Source organism: Eubalaena glacialis, chromosome 3, assembly GCF_028564815.1.
Source record: "Eubalaena glacialis isolate mEubGla1 chromosome 3, mEubGla1.1.hap2.+ XY, whole genome shotgun sequence".
Classification (NCBI taxonomy): Eukaryota; Metazoa; Chordata; class Mammalia; order Artiodactyla; family Balaenidae; genus Eubalaena; species Eubalaena glacialis.
Window position 1 is genome coordinate 189429315 of NC_083718.1, and position 14639 is coordinate 189443953.

Here is a 14639-nt window from a genome sequence, read left to right on the forward strand (position 1 = left end):
GGGCTTAGTTGCTCCGTGGCATGTGGGATCTTCCCGGACCAGGGCTCGAACCCATGTCCCCTGCATTGGCAGGCAGATTCTTAAATGTATTTTTTTTTTATTAATTTATTAATTTATTTATTTTTGGCTGCATTGGGTCTTCGTTGCTGCGTGCAGGCTTTCTCTAGTTGCGCCGAGCGGGGGCTACTCTTCATTGTGGTGCGCAGGCTTCTCACTGTGGTGGCTTCTCTTATCGCGGAGCATGGGCTCTAGGCGCACGGGCTTCAGTAGTTGTGGCATGCGGGCTCAGCAGTTGTGGCTCACGGGCTCTAGAGCACAGGCTCAGTAGTTGTGGCGCACGGGCTTAGTTGCTCCATGGCATGTGGGATCTTCCTGGACCAGGGCTCGAACCCGTGTCCCTTGCATTGGCAGGTGGATTCTTAACCACTGGCAGGTGGATTCTTAACCACTGCGCCACCAGGGAAGTCCGAGTCCTCTACTTTTGGATCAATGATTGATGGCTCGTAACACCTTCTTAGGGAGGTCAAAGACTCCTCTGAGATACTGTGGAAGGCTCTGGACCCTCTCCCACCAAAAATGCACTTTACCATAAAATTTTAGGGCAATCAGTCACCAGGCCTCCAGCTAGAAACCCCTGCTCTGGGTCATAAATTCCTGCGGCAGAGGTGTCAACTTACTTTATATTAATTAGATAATAAATATCCATTATTATTACCAACAGTAAGTTCAGATGGTGACAACCACCACACTACTTGTCAGTTTTATTTCACTAAAGCTTCTGACAATTATTAATAATCTCATGGGACCTAATTAATAATGTCAAATAACAATTCTATCAACTCAGAAGAAAAAAAAAAGAAACAGCATACGTTTTAGTTTGAATGACTCTGACTTTTCCCAATCTTAAGAGTGTCACCACATCAGGACTCTGTTGTGTTTTACCTTGTATTTCCGGAAAGCTGTCTGGACAAGCCTGGCCGCTTCATAGAGTTCTCTCTGTTCGTGATCAGACAGAGTCAGCTGAGCAAATTCATTCTCCACCTTCTCACTGGTAGACGCACTCAGGAATTCAGACCAGTCTGCGGCGGAGGGAAGGCTGGGTTTCTCGAAAGCTATTTCACTGACTGGTGAGCCTACAGGGCTCAGGCTGGTATTAGAAGAAGGGGTTAGAGGCTCGTTATATGCACTTCTGAAACAAGAGGAGACACAGGGGAGAGAGGCTGGTGATTGGCTTGCATGATCCATTGCACGTTGGTCAACGAGACAAGATGGTACCTACTGTGGACCATGAAGGATATGCCTTCACTCAGCCCAGAGAGCTGCTAAGCAGACTCTGAATGTCCTTCAATTAGTAACTTCACATTGAGCACCTGTTATGAGTTTAGTACTGTGCTAAGTACTAAATCCACTGAGTCCACTATCCAATTGTGAAACTTCAGTTGAACTGGCGGGGGATCACTAAGATACATTATCTCCTGCGCTCTGATGTGGGAAGAAAGATCATGGGAGAGGTGAGGACATGAGGGGGCTTTGGAAGAGGCAATGGAACTCGTCCTAACGCTTCCTTCCTTCCTTGACAAGGGCGTTCATTACACGGAACTCCTCAGATCCAGTGGGCCTCCTGAGCCTCCACGTAAACCCAGGAACTTGCCCTGGGGAGTGGCCCACAGACACTACTGACCTGATCTGGGCGGCATTTGGCAGATGGTCTACGTCAGCTAGGTAACCGGCCAGCCAGTTCATCGTACTGCTGATGGTGGCCGCGTCTGTCCTCTCCAATGCCGGGGACTCCATGGGCACGAAGTTCTCCTGCTTGATCCGCTCAGGGGTGGCTTCAATGATGTGCTCTGCCAAGGTCATCATGTTCACCTGGAGCCCGGAGGTCACAGAACACTCAGGTTAGGGTGGCACCTTAGAGGTTATCCAGGCCTACCTCCACTCCCCCCACCTTGGAAAGAAAGAAAGGAGAGAGGGCGGGCTTACGTCTCAGTCCAGTGCCCTCCAATCTCATCGTAAGGTTTTCCGATTCACCTGAATGTCGTGAGATCCCAGATCTGATTATCTCCAAATCATTGTTTGGTCCCAAACCTTAAGTCTTTGAGAACGTCTGGCTTGTGCCTACTTTCTACTCTCAGCTAGGATCAACCAGTTAAGGATGCTATGACGGGGCAGTCCTGGTCATATTATTGTAGTGACACTACTGGTTATCTGACCACCATCACCCCATTTTGCCTTGCCCAGAGAACCCCAGTTTTGTAGAGAGCAGCAACGAGCCAACATCCAGGGGACAGCTCGTGACTGATACAAGCCAACTGTCCTAATCCCCTTCTCGGTTTCCCACCTTCCGTGCACCAAGGGGGGAGGATCGTGACCCACTTCTGGACAGGAGACTGCACAGAAGTCTGCTGGGTGGGCTCTGGGCAAAGCTTTTGCTTTCCTGATGAAAGGTATCGATGCACCTGGCCCTTTCCCTTCCTCTTCCTGCTCTGACTACAGATGAGCTCCAGAAGCCACATTACAACCATAAAGCAACAAGCACGAAGAGGAAAGGCAAAAGAACAGAAAATCCAGAAAAAATCCTGGTCCCGGATGGCATTATTGAGCAACTGAACCTCTGGACTTCTTTGAGAAAAATAAGTCATTTTCTTATTAAACCACTGGAGTTAGGTTGCTGATACATGCACCCAAAATACATTCCTAATGGATACATTTAGGAATCCTCAGAACTAGTCTGGAGTAGATATATTTGGTCAGAATCAGAGATATAACCTTGTTTTTAAAAGTTTCCTTGCACATCTCTTGAAAATGGAAGTTGAAATATAGCAGTTTAAGTTTTTAAGTGAATTGAAAATGTGCTGAAAGGATCTATACAAAAATGACAAAATGCTTATCTTACAACATGCGTGAACCTGAAAAACATTATGCTAAGTGAAAGAAGCCAGACACAGAATATGACAGTTTATGATTCCATTTATACAACATTTCTAGAAAAAGCAAAATTCTGGGGGAGAGAAATCAGATCGGCGGTTGCCCAGGGCTGGTATGGGAACAGAGGGTGACTGCAAAGGGGCACAGGGAACTTTTAGGGGGTGATGGAAGTGTTCTAAATGGGACTGCGATGATTGCACAGCTGTATAAATTCACAAAAGTTCATTACACTGGACACGTAAAGTGAGTGAATTTTATGGTATGTAAATTACACCTCAATAAAACTCTTAAAAACACTTATCTTGGGTAATTTTCTAAATTTTCAACAAAGAACAAGAATTATTGTGACAGGAATAAAAATGAAAACATTTAGGGAAAAAATATCACAGCTTTTCTTTTCCTTCTATATTGGCTCTCTTGGTTTGTGAGTCAAACAGGAGGAGGTAAGTCCTACCTTGATTTTTTTTTCATGAAAGTATTAAAAAGTGGAATTTCTGGAGACTGAAGGTTATAACTATCTGTAGTCACTCCTCTCCCAAATCCTCTATTCTATAAACACGTGTCAGTGTAAGAACACCTTAATATCATAATAAATGCAACATTCTGAGATACTAAGTAGCTGATTTTTCATTGTGATAGCTACAAAAGGCAATGGAATTTAAATGACTTTCAGGTTTTTTATTCAAATGATGTTGGGTTTTTATTTAAATTCTCTTTGGGTCCTAGTATATGAGCAGTTTTCATAAATGGGCTTGGATATCTAAAAAGATCACTGATACGTATATTTACTATGTGTATTCATACATCTACATAATTATATATATCATATATTAAATATACATACAAAGTCAAACTTTCTAATTGTATTGTCAATATTTTCATATCCTCTTCATACTTGAGCTGACAAATTTTGAAACAGTTGCGTTAGTCTCACACTATGATTATAGTTATGGTTCCACATTTCTTCATCTTTACTTGCTTTAATATTTAGAAGCTATGTTGTTAGGTGCATAATGGCTCATTACAGTCATATCATTTTGACAAATTATATGTGTGTATATATATATATATATATATATATATATATATATATATATATACCATTTGCCTTACCTGTACTTTTTATCTTTTTTCTTTTTATATTCATTTGTCTGTTATATCTTTACCTATCACATCATTTTCATTCTTTCTGTTTCATTTCATTTTAATTCTTTTACAAGCAGTATATACTATATTTTGCTTCCTTTTTTTTTTTTTTTTTTTATCCAATCTGAGAATCTTTTAATAGAATTAGCAGTTTCCAAAGTGAGAATAAGTCATGTTTGAAAATATTCCTATAATATTATGTTATAGAGTATTATTTCTCTTGTTGCTTTTTTCTTTATTACCATTACTGAACTTTTCCTGAATGGGCCAAATTTTCTTTTTTCCCCCTTAAATGACATAGAAATTCTGTAGCCTGTTTTTACACTACCTATTAACTTGACATTTCTAACAAGCATATTTCAGGCTATACATATCTATCAATATCATAATTGGAACAAACTTTGATTTTCCCTGGACAGGGGAACTGCTTTAGTACACTTTTACCTTCCTCTCCCTACCTCCCTGGTTTTGTTAAAACAATTTAGAATCTTAGTTCTAGGTTATTTTTTGAAACATTATTCCTCTTCTATTTAAAGAATTGCTTATCATGCAACCACACTATCAATAATTATTCAGTGATATCAGTGTTACTGGTTTTACTGTTCACTCCTCCATGAACTCTGGCTTGCCATTTCCTGAATTATTTCATTAATTTTAGTTGTTATTTTTTTCATTTGGCTAAAATGCTTTAGACTGCTGCTTTTTTCATAGGTATGTGCTCTTAAATTAGCAAAATATTCTCTTAAGTTTCAGTGAAAATATAAAGTAGATTTTTTTTAGGTTATTTTCTATTTCCTGCATCAACTGTTTCAGTAAGGGCCAGTTGGCTCTAAAGCTGTGCTATCCAATGGCTATTCAAACTTAAATTAATTAAACTTAAGTAAAATTAGAAATTCAATTCCCGAGTCACACTGAATACATTTCCAATGCTCAGTACCACACATGGCCACTGGCTACCATATCGGACAGGGCAGACATAGAATGTTTCCATCACTACAGAAAGTTCTGGTGGACAGCACTGTTCTAGATGCTCATCTTGGTTCCCCTCTTTTAAGCTGCTGATTTTCATAGTCTGGTGATTTATTATTATATGTTTATATTTATAAATATTGTTCTGATTGCTCAGAATTAATATCTAGTATGGGCTCCATCAGAAATTGTTTAAAACAGGGCTTTAACTATGGCAGGTCAAATCCAGCTAGCTAACTGTTTGTGTAAATAAAGTTTTATTGGCACATGGCCCACTCATTTGTTTAATACTATCTAAGGCTGCTTTTGTGTTACAAAGGCAGACTGAATAGTCATGACGAAGTCTGTATTGCCCACAAAGCCTGAAATATTTACTATTTGGCCCTTTCCAGAAAAAATGTGCCAACCCCTCATCTCAAATATTATTTGATTTCCTGGGGAAGGCCTCCCCACAATTGTAGTGGTTGGTAGATCAGTAGCGGGGCACCCACCACGCACCAGGGATGGAAACATACTGGTAAGCGTGCATGATTCTTGTCCTGTGCTAAACAGTGGGGGCTGGTAGGAAGGGTCCCCTGGGATGCAATGAACAGGAGTGTTTTAGCAACCAGACCTATCTAGGAATGCTGTCTGGGATACGAGATCCTCATTATTTCTACAGGCACAGGAGCCCTAGTGAATTTCTTATGGGAGTTTTCTCCTTTTATATATTTGTTTTGGATTCTATCAATGGGAAGAGGGAAAGAGAGGAAGTCAGACACATGTTCTGAGGATGCTCATTTTGTCCTCCCCATAGAGTATATTTTAATTAATGGAATTTGCTTGTTTAAGAGCCTAACCTCAAATTTACTTCAGTATGTATTCTCTTAATCTGTAACAAGTGTGATGCCCTAAAAGGATCCTGGATTTATTATAAAAGCAGTCAATTATCAGCTTTAGGGATATTCCACTGCACCTCATGAGAGCCTCAGACGATAGATGCCTTTACAAGGACTAGATGCTTGTTGTGCTTATCAAATCACTTACATCATTCAAATTCTACCCACAGGTCTCCTGTTTTAGCCATTATCAGGCTGTGACTCTCACTAGTACTTAAAACAGCAAAATCAGTCACCCTGGATGCAAGGAGGAAGCAAAAGACTTATTGTAAGAGTTTTGAGGAGCTAGTACAAGACTCTACTGAGATCTGGGTCCCTGGTATTTAGGCCCTGTTCACAATGCTTGACTCACAAGTGAAAATGTGGCCCAAGTAAAGAAGACAGTCCAAAATTCTTATACATAAGCCCAGACTTCGAACCCTTCACTGGTGAGAAAATGACATGACCTCTCGAAATTGGCAGTAAAGATCAAGGAAGCTAGGACGGATGGACCAGCCTCTGCAGGTTTACCTTCCCCACGCTCACCTGTATATCATCCATGGGTTGTGAGCACTCCTCACTTTCTGCACTATCACGGTAGGACCCCAGCTCTGTGTTCACCACCTCTCTGTTAGCCATCATCAGGACACTCATTGGTTCCCGTGGACGCACCTGTGAAGGTGTTGCATCCTTTCCTACACTGGTCCCCTTCGGATTTCCAGTCACCTGTACTGTAGACACACCAATGTAAAGATCTTTGGAATTCCACTTTACTACCGGCTGAGATCCAGAGGCTTGGAATCCTGCAGTCTCTGGAGTGGGAGGGGAGATTTCCCGGCTGTAGTCCCTCACTCCTTCACTGGGGCTGATTCTCTCGGGGACAGACTGCTTAGAACTAGGGCTCTGCTTCCTGATATTTGGCTGTTCCAGACTCAGTGCAGTGGAAAGCAGCTTCTCCTGCCTTGCCTGGAAGTACTCAGGGTTCAATTTATGCTTTTTGGGAGCTGGATAATCTTTGTGGCTCTCACTGCTGTAGTAATTAGAGGGTTCAGACCGAGGTCTTCTCAGCTCTGAAAAGTACAGTAGAAAGGATAGTCAGGACAGGCGATACGATTAGGAATCCTAAAGAATTAACACTTTCTCTATGCCTGAGAGACACAAAGCGCAAAGCCAGAACTCAAGACATGTCCCTCACATTTCAATATTCCCCAGCAGCATATACTACATTCAGATAATCCTCCTCCAAAATCTGTAGCTCTTTCTTGCACGAACATAGTTTTTTTTTTTTTTTTTTTTTTTTTTGCTACTTTCTGCAGTTTTGGGGTGGGATGGGCCGGGGGAAGCACTAGGCATTCTAATAACTAAAAGGAAAATTAGAAACACTTAAAAAAAAAACCCCAAACCCTTAAAGGTACGTGAACATCCTATGGACTTTTCTGAGGGTAGCTGCATGAAAGCAAAAGGGAAATCTGCCGAGTTCTGAGACGTAATCATTTAAAATGTTTACCTGGATTGGTACTTGCAATAACGGTGACTCCTTTGGGTATTTCTGGGGAGTTGATGGTTTCGCTGTGCCACTGGGTCATCCAGCTCTCTGCACTGGGTTCCTCGCTTGGAGGACAGTGGATTCTGGGGTTCTGTCCAAGCTGAGCCTGTTCGTCCCTCTGCAGGTGCTCCAGACACTCTGCTAATTTCACATGACCCCTTGACCTGGCAATTCCCAAAGGCAGCCTTCCTAGAGAGTCCGGAATAGAGATGGCCCGACGGTCCCACTTGTACAGCACGACAGCTGCTTCTAAGTGCCCGAGAGCACATGCCCACATCTGAAAAACAGAGAGACAAAGTGAGCTTCCTCAGTACGAGTTAAAAAACATATTTGACTTTTGCCATTGCTGCCAATTGACAAATTGGTCCTTGGCACCGATCTCAATGGGGCCATAAAACGTTACCATTACAAAGTATCTCCGATACATGTCGTATGTTCAATGAGGGATAATACAAAGGGAACCAAGCACATCCCTATGCCAGCCTAGAAAAACAGTTCGGGGAATAAATGAACCCATTTCTTACCAGAGGAGTACAGGAGAAGTGGTCCACATTCAAGGGGTCAACCTCCAGTTCCAAATCAATGCTATCTGCATGCTTTGTGCTGGAACGAACAGCACCAGAAATTACTGCACAATGAATCCACGTTAAAAAATACCAGAACGTTATGAAACCCACAGAGATGAAACCAAACTGGGCGTCTCACATTCCTGGAGTGAAGAAATAGAGCCCCAGACTCCCTAGGGTGCTCTGGGCTCTCCGTTTTGCCAGAGGCCCAGGGGAAATAAAAAGCCCAATGTTGGGGCTTCCCTGGTGGCGCAGTGGTTGAGAATCTGCCTGCCAATGCAGGGGACACGGGTTCGGGCCCTGGTCCGGGAAGATCCCACATGCCGCGGAGCAGCTAGGCCTGTGAGTCACAACTACTGAGCCTGCGCGTCTGGAGCCTGTGCCCCGCAACAAGAGAGGCTGCGATAGTGAGAGGCCCGCGCACCGCGATGAAGAGTGGCCCCTGCTTGCCGCAACTAGAGAAAGCCCTCGCACAGAAACGAAGACCCAACGCAGCCATAGATAAATAAAATAAATAAATTTTAAAAATTAAAAAAAAAAAAAGTCCAATGTTTAGTTCAGCATCTCACTCAGGACTTCTCAGGCAGAAGTTCATAGAACTTCTTGGAACTGTCCACAGAGAGAGCCCTTGGCTCTCAGGCTACGACGCTCCCCGAACGGCCAGATTGCCCTCCACCAGCGGACCCCCTAAGAGGAACGCCTGTTGAGAGGTGAGGATGACAGTGGCCGTCAGGCCCCAGCCTTACCGCCATTTGATGAGGGTCTGGATGAGGGTGGCGTAACCCTGGGCCGCGGCCAGGTGGAGGAGGGTCATTCCACGGAAAGTCTTGGAGTGGATCAGATGCTTGGACTTTGCCCAGCAGGCGCGACTCATCATCTTCTCGCACACGACAACCACGCGGCTCTCAAAGCAGCTCCCCAGGGTCCCGGGGCCAGGCGCGCACTGTAATGAAACGGCACGCGTTCCGATCGGAGGACCAAAGGCCCTGCACCAAGTCAGCGTTCGGATGCCGGCGTGGGAAACCAGTGCTTTATGATTTGCAACGGAAAACGGGAAGCATGAAGCTGAAAATAAGACATCTCGAAAGGGAGAACAGAACGTGCTGCGTCCAGCTCAGCGGCACACGTCCGCAGCCGGGCACACGGTAATTTTCTGTAACTCTAAGGACGTCAGAGTCTGTCCGCTGCAGCTGACGCTCTGCTGGCGAGCTTTGTGCTGATCCAGCTCAGGGGAAGTATATACTGCTAAAAAGAAACGAGCAGAAAACGCGGCCCCAGCCTCCCAGCTGAAGCAAACACTGCAGGCAGTAAACTGTCAGGGGCGAGCAAGGCAGGGTAACTTACGCTTCCACCACCGGCTGCCTGGAGCTCTTGACTCCCCTGCTCCTTCTGAAGGAGAATTAAGTCACTTAGATGGGGATTTCTCTCCCTAAAGAAGCACTTAGAAATATCCAGTAATACATTTGCAACAACATGGATGGACCTTGAGGGCGTTACATTAAGTGAAATGAGTCAGAGAAAGACAAATACTGTATGATGCCATTTATATGCGGAATCTTAAAACACACACACACACACACACACACACACACACACACACACACAAAAGCCTCCCGACTTCGTAGATACAGAGAACAGCCTGATAGTTGCCAGAGGTGGGGGGAGGAGGTGGGCAAAATGGGTGAAGGGGGTCAAAAGGTATAAACTTCCAGTTATAAAACAAATAAGTCCTGGGGATGTAATGTACAGCATGGCAACTATAGTTCATAAGACTGTACTGCATACTGGAGAGTTGCTAAGACAGCAGATCTTAAAAGTTCTCATCACAAGGAAAAAACAATTTGTAACTATGTGTGATGATGGATGTTGACTAGGCTTATCATGGTGATCATTCTGCAATGTATACAAATACCGAATCATTATGTTGTACACCCGAAACTAACATGATGTTATATGTCAATTATATCTCAATTGAAAAAACAGATTTTTAAAAATCCAGTAATAACCCAGTCCTTTATATAAAGCAAAAAGGACACTGGGGAAGGCATGAGAGACCTCGAAATTTAAGCGTTCTTGCTAACAACAGAGGCACAGGAGAAAGAGAAATTCACTCATGTTAGCCACCTCGTTTTCTTCTCTTTTTTGTAAAAGGAGGTTGTGAAAGAAGAAAAATAAAATCAAAGTTAGGAACCTCAACAGCTTATCTGAGTCTCTGCTCTAGCACTTTTACGTTTCACCCCCCCCCCCCAGCCCCACCCCGAATAAATGGCCCTTCTGGTCTAATTCTCCTCTCTGGTATTATTTTAAAGGTATTTTGTCCAGTTACAAACCCCATGAAATTCAATTACTACAGAAACACTGTTGCTCTTCATTGTTTTTTGTTTTGAAATCTGGAAAAAAAAATGCCTGCAAAAATAAAAAAGCAGAGGATGGCTATAATGTCACCCTCACTAGAACTGTCGTGACATGTTTAGAGGAGCACAGTCGGGCAACCCCGACCTGCAGCAGAATGACCTTGACTCGAAAGGCCCAGGCACGGCTGCTCTATACACACCAGACAGACACACTCAGGGGCACACGGAAGTCACTGGGTAGTGAGCAAAGAGGGAATTTCTTTGCATTAACAAAAACAGTTCTATCACATAAGGTAGACACAGATATTTATTGAAGCCAACTTAAACTCATGAAAGAGTATTCAACAGCAGTTAATATGGGATCAGACAACAGGCCAGTTGCCAGATAGTTGAGCTATAAAATGACACTACTCTCCATTCCCTTTATGCAGCCTTTGTTGGTAAAAGAAAAAGGATTTCATGGGAATCTCTTATTTTAGCCATGAGATAGACAGTAAATAATGTTTACTTCTTTTTATAAAACAGTAGTATCAGGCGGACAGGAATCCTTAATAATATTTCACTTTGTGCCAAGTCTTTCCTTTTCCATTGATTTCTGAAGATAGGAGAGAAATAAGAAGGAAATTCCCGGAAAAAGGTTAGTTTCGGGGGTGTGGTACCGTATGCTTTGTTTTCATCTATTGTGATTAAATAGATGTGTTTCATCTATTATTAAAAATATTACTAACACTTGATATTTACAAGGATCATAAAACTCCAAATGTTCACTTAAAAATGTAATTGTCCAGAAAAAAATCAACATTCATCTTGAAGAGAAAGAGGGGAAATTATTTGAGGTTTTTAGGTGATGTCTCAGTGGTGGAGGTAAGAAACACCATCAGTCCTTTTAAATTCATTCTAGGGGACTTCCCTGCTGGCGCAGGGGTTAAGAATCCCCCTGCCAATGCAGGGGAAAACGGGTTTAATCCCTGGTCCGGGAAGATCTCACATGCCACGGAGCAACTAAGCCCGTGCGCCACAACTATGGAGCCCACACTCCTAGAGCCCACGCTCTGCAACAAGAGAAGCCACCGCAATGAGAAGCCCATGCACTGCAACGAAGAGTAGCCCCTGCTCGCCGCAACTAGAGAAAGCCTGAGCGCAGCAACGAAGACCCAACAAAGCCAAAAAAAAAAAAAAAAAAAAAATTAATTAATTTTAAAAAATTTATTCTAGGGCCTCCTGAAAAATAATTTCTGCCTAGGAAACTTGCCCAAAATGAAGCTCCTAAATGAAATTGACATAAAGCCTTCAAGACTAATGGGACTCTAAAATAATATTTGATGATTTCCCTGTACCTGACAATAATAATGCATTCATCACGGAACTGATGAAAAAGCATATGTAACAATGACAGAATATATAATGTTCTATTGTTCTGCACTGAAAAATTACTGAAACAGTTTCTCTGGGCCCTTATAAAACAATTATGTTCTCTATTTATACTTGAGATAAAGATAGAACACAAAACACAAAATAGGTTCTAATCGAACTCTGAGCCCAGCGCATCTGAGTCATCTCTTGGCCTCTGTTCTGTCACTGGATGCCCGCCCTCCCGCTGGCAGCTAACTACAGTGACTTCTGAGATCAGTAAGTGATTTAAGGCTTAGGGAGATGAACCACTGAGAAGCCCCACAGTCCAAGGCTTCTTCCCTAGCACACGGAGTTGGAAACTCAGAAACACAGGGACTACAAAGCACCCGCCTGCCTTTTGCCTCTTCCAGGAAGGGTGCCAGCAGCAGCAGAGAAGGGACTTGTGATCGACAGCCTCGCACATCGATCAAACATGAGACACCGTGGAAGGTGACAGTCCGCGCCGACTCGTACCTGAGCTTGGCCTCCTCCGTTCCCACTCCCGCTGCCCCCTCCTCCGTTCCCCTGCTTGTGCTGCTGGGACCCGGTCATCTCAGCCATCCTCCTTTCCATCTGCTCCAGTCGCTCAAGGATGGACATCCTGAACTGGTTATCTAGGGCAGAACAAGGAAGAGTGAGGTTGTGTTCTGGAAGAAGGGCCATTAACACGTGGCCTAGGCGAGCCTGCAGGACGGCCATCCAAGATGGCCACCGACTCAACCAAATCACACGGGGTTTGTCCAGGCTGGATTTCTCCAGCGCGGTAGTGACCCTGACACTTCACACAAGCCTGCAGCCTCGACAGCAGCCCACAGTTCTCAGCTGAAGGAACAGAAAACCCCTTTTTGTCAAGGTCCTGGTTTCAGGTTCCTGGACCTCATTTCTTTGGCAAATTCCCCAATGGAAACCGTGAAGAGAGATCTGGTAGATAGGCCCCTAGAGCAAACAAATGAAATGAATACAATTTAATTTAAATCACTGGAAGAAAGCAATCATTATGGGAAAGAAGAACACACACAACCCCACACAGATATAGATATCTAGATTTTTTTTTTTTTAAGTAGTATCTTTTACCCACACACTGAAAAAAAAAAAAAAAAAAAGATTTTATTTTCTGATCCAGGCTCTAGCCACAGACACACACATACATTAGAGCTGGGGTTAGGTAAGAGCAAATGCAAAGGCCCTGAGGCAGAACGTTCCAGGAGCAGAAGCCATGTGGCTGGACCACAGCAGAGAGGAGAGAAGATGAAGCTGGAGAGGGGGGTAAGGACCAATCAGGACACAGTTAAGAACACTGGCTGTGCCATATAATAGTTGTGTAACTTTGAACAAAACCTTTGGTGTCTCAGTTTCCTGCACTCTTAAATGGGGATAGTAACTGTCCTTACCTCCAAGGGGTGTTGAGAGAATTTAACGAAGTAACAGATGAAAATGCTCAGGACACGGGTAAGTCCCAGATAAGTGTGCCAGCCATCAGCATCACCTTGTGGCATGTGAATGAAATGTCTTGGGAAATTGATCAAACAGCTGTGACAACATAGTTCTTCCTCAAAATTGCTAATGGCGTCACTATTCTCAAAATACAGCCAACTGAATCATGAAAAGGAGTACCCCCGGAGAAGAAATATTTTATCAGCGTTCCTTGCCATCCTGACTGCAAATCCTGACACTAGTGAGTAAAGCGTATCAATCCTACGAGAGATTAAAAAGTGGACGGAGCTAACACTTACCGAATCCGTGCCAGTCACTGTGTAAATAACTTTACAAATGTTAACTCATTTACCCTCACGGTCATTGTGTGAGGTTGGTCCTGTCACTGTCTTCATTTTACAGATGAGGACACGGAGGCATGAAAAGATGCCTAGCTTATCCGTCTCCAGGACCCGGAGCTTAGCCCCCATGTGACAACAGGAAGGGAAAGTTATGGGAAGAAAAGATGCACAAGGATTAGACGGTCTTACCCGAGGGAACAGAATGTTTTTCTCAAAGTAAAAAGATAGTAAACACCTGTTTCACGGGGAAGTTTTCAATACTGAATGTCAAATTGATCTCACTTTTCTAAACCACAAAAGCAAGAGGAGGTAGACTGCTTTTCAAGAATTGTGGTATTATTTTCTTAGTAAGCTATTTCCAGGAACAACATGGGAGGAAATAATCCTTCCTCTTTAAAAGTGAAAGGTAACGTCTCTGTTCCAGTTTCATGCAGACAGATGTGACGAACTCTGAAGACCCTCTAAGCATCTCAGTGGCACAGTCACGGGTGGGGGAGTAACCCTGAATGGATCTGCTTGTGATGCACTGGCCATGGCCGTGGTCATCCTGTGACCACTAATGGAAAACAAAGTGACTTCAGAGTTGATTCTAGAATCCTTACTCCATGCCCTCCTCCTTAGAAAACGGAAATTTTGTAGAATGTGGGACTTCTCCATCTGGAGCCAACTGAGGACAAAGAATTTTACCTTTTAAAGAGCGTGATCCCAAGTGAAGCAGCAGTTATCCTTCGTGGTCTGTTTATAAACTCTCCCTGCTTCTTCCTGATCCTGCTAGCCAGACAACCACTCATCTCTGAGCCCACCCAGAGACCCTCACTCATCCCACTGAAACAGCTTAAGCCTCTACAGCCATGTTCTGATGATTTCTTCTGCCAGCCTGCAAATCTTGCACCTATTAAGTGAGTGTTCAGAATCTGATTCACTTCTCCCGGAGATCGGTTTGCACTTGTCTGGAGCTCAGTGGCCAAGATTAACATGCCACGTCACGCCAAGGGGCGGAAGGGCACAGAGCTCGCCACCCGGCTGTGCTCAGCCTGTCGGGGTGGCTCTGTCCTGGCTGCGGCGGTGACAGTGCAGGCAGCCCCGGCTCGTCCCCCCAACTCCGC

General features: G+C 43.8%; 1 protein-coding gene across 2 annotated transcripts in view; it reads right to left on the reverse strand.

The window, feature by feature from the left end:
- CAMTA1 (calmodulin binding transcription activator 1) overlaps positions 1-14639 on the reverse strand; it is an 898980-nt gene that overhangs the window by 17674 nt on the left and 866667 nt on the right. The window contains exons 12-18 of one of the 2 annotated variants that reach the window (XM_061187140.1): positions 12233-12372; positions 8759-8955; positions 7971-8049; positions 7408-7723; positions 6447-6631; positions 1682-1869; positions 943-1189 (exon numbers count right to left, since the gene is read on the reverse strand). In XM_061187140.1, the coding sequence (XP_061043123.1) occupies positions 943-1189; positions 1682-1869; positions 6447-6631; positions 7408-7723; positions 7971-8049; positions 8759-8955; positions 12233-12372 (1352 nt within the window). Of the gene's footprint in view, positions 1-942; positions 1190-1681; positions 1870-6446; positions 6971-7407; positions 7724-7970; positions 8050-8758; positions 8956-12232; positions 12373-14639 lie in introns of both variants that reach the window. The other variant, XM_061187141.1, reaches the window with a different exon arrangement.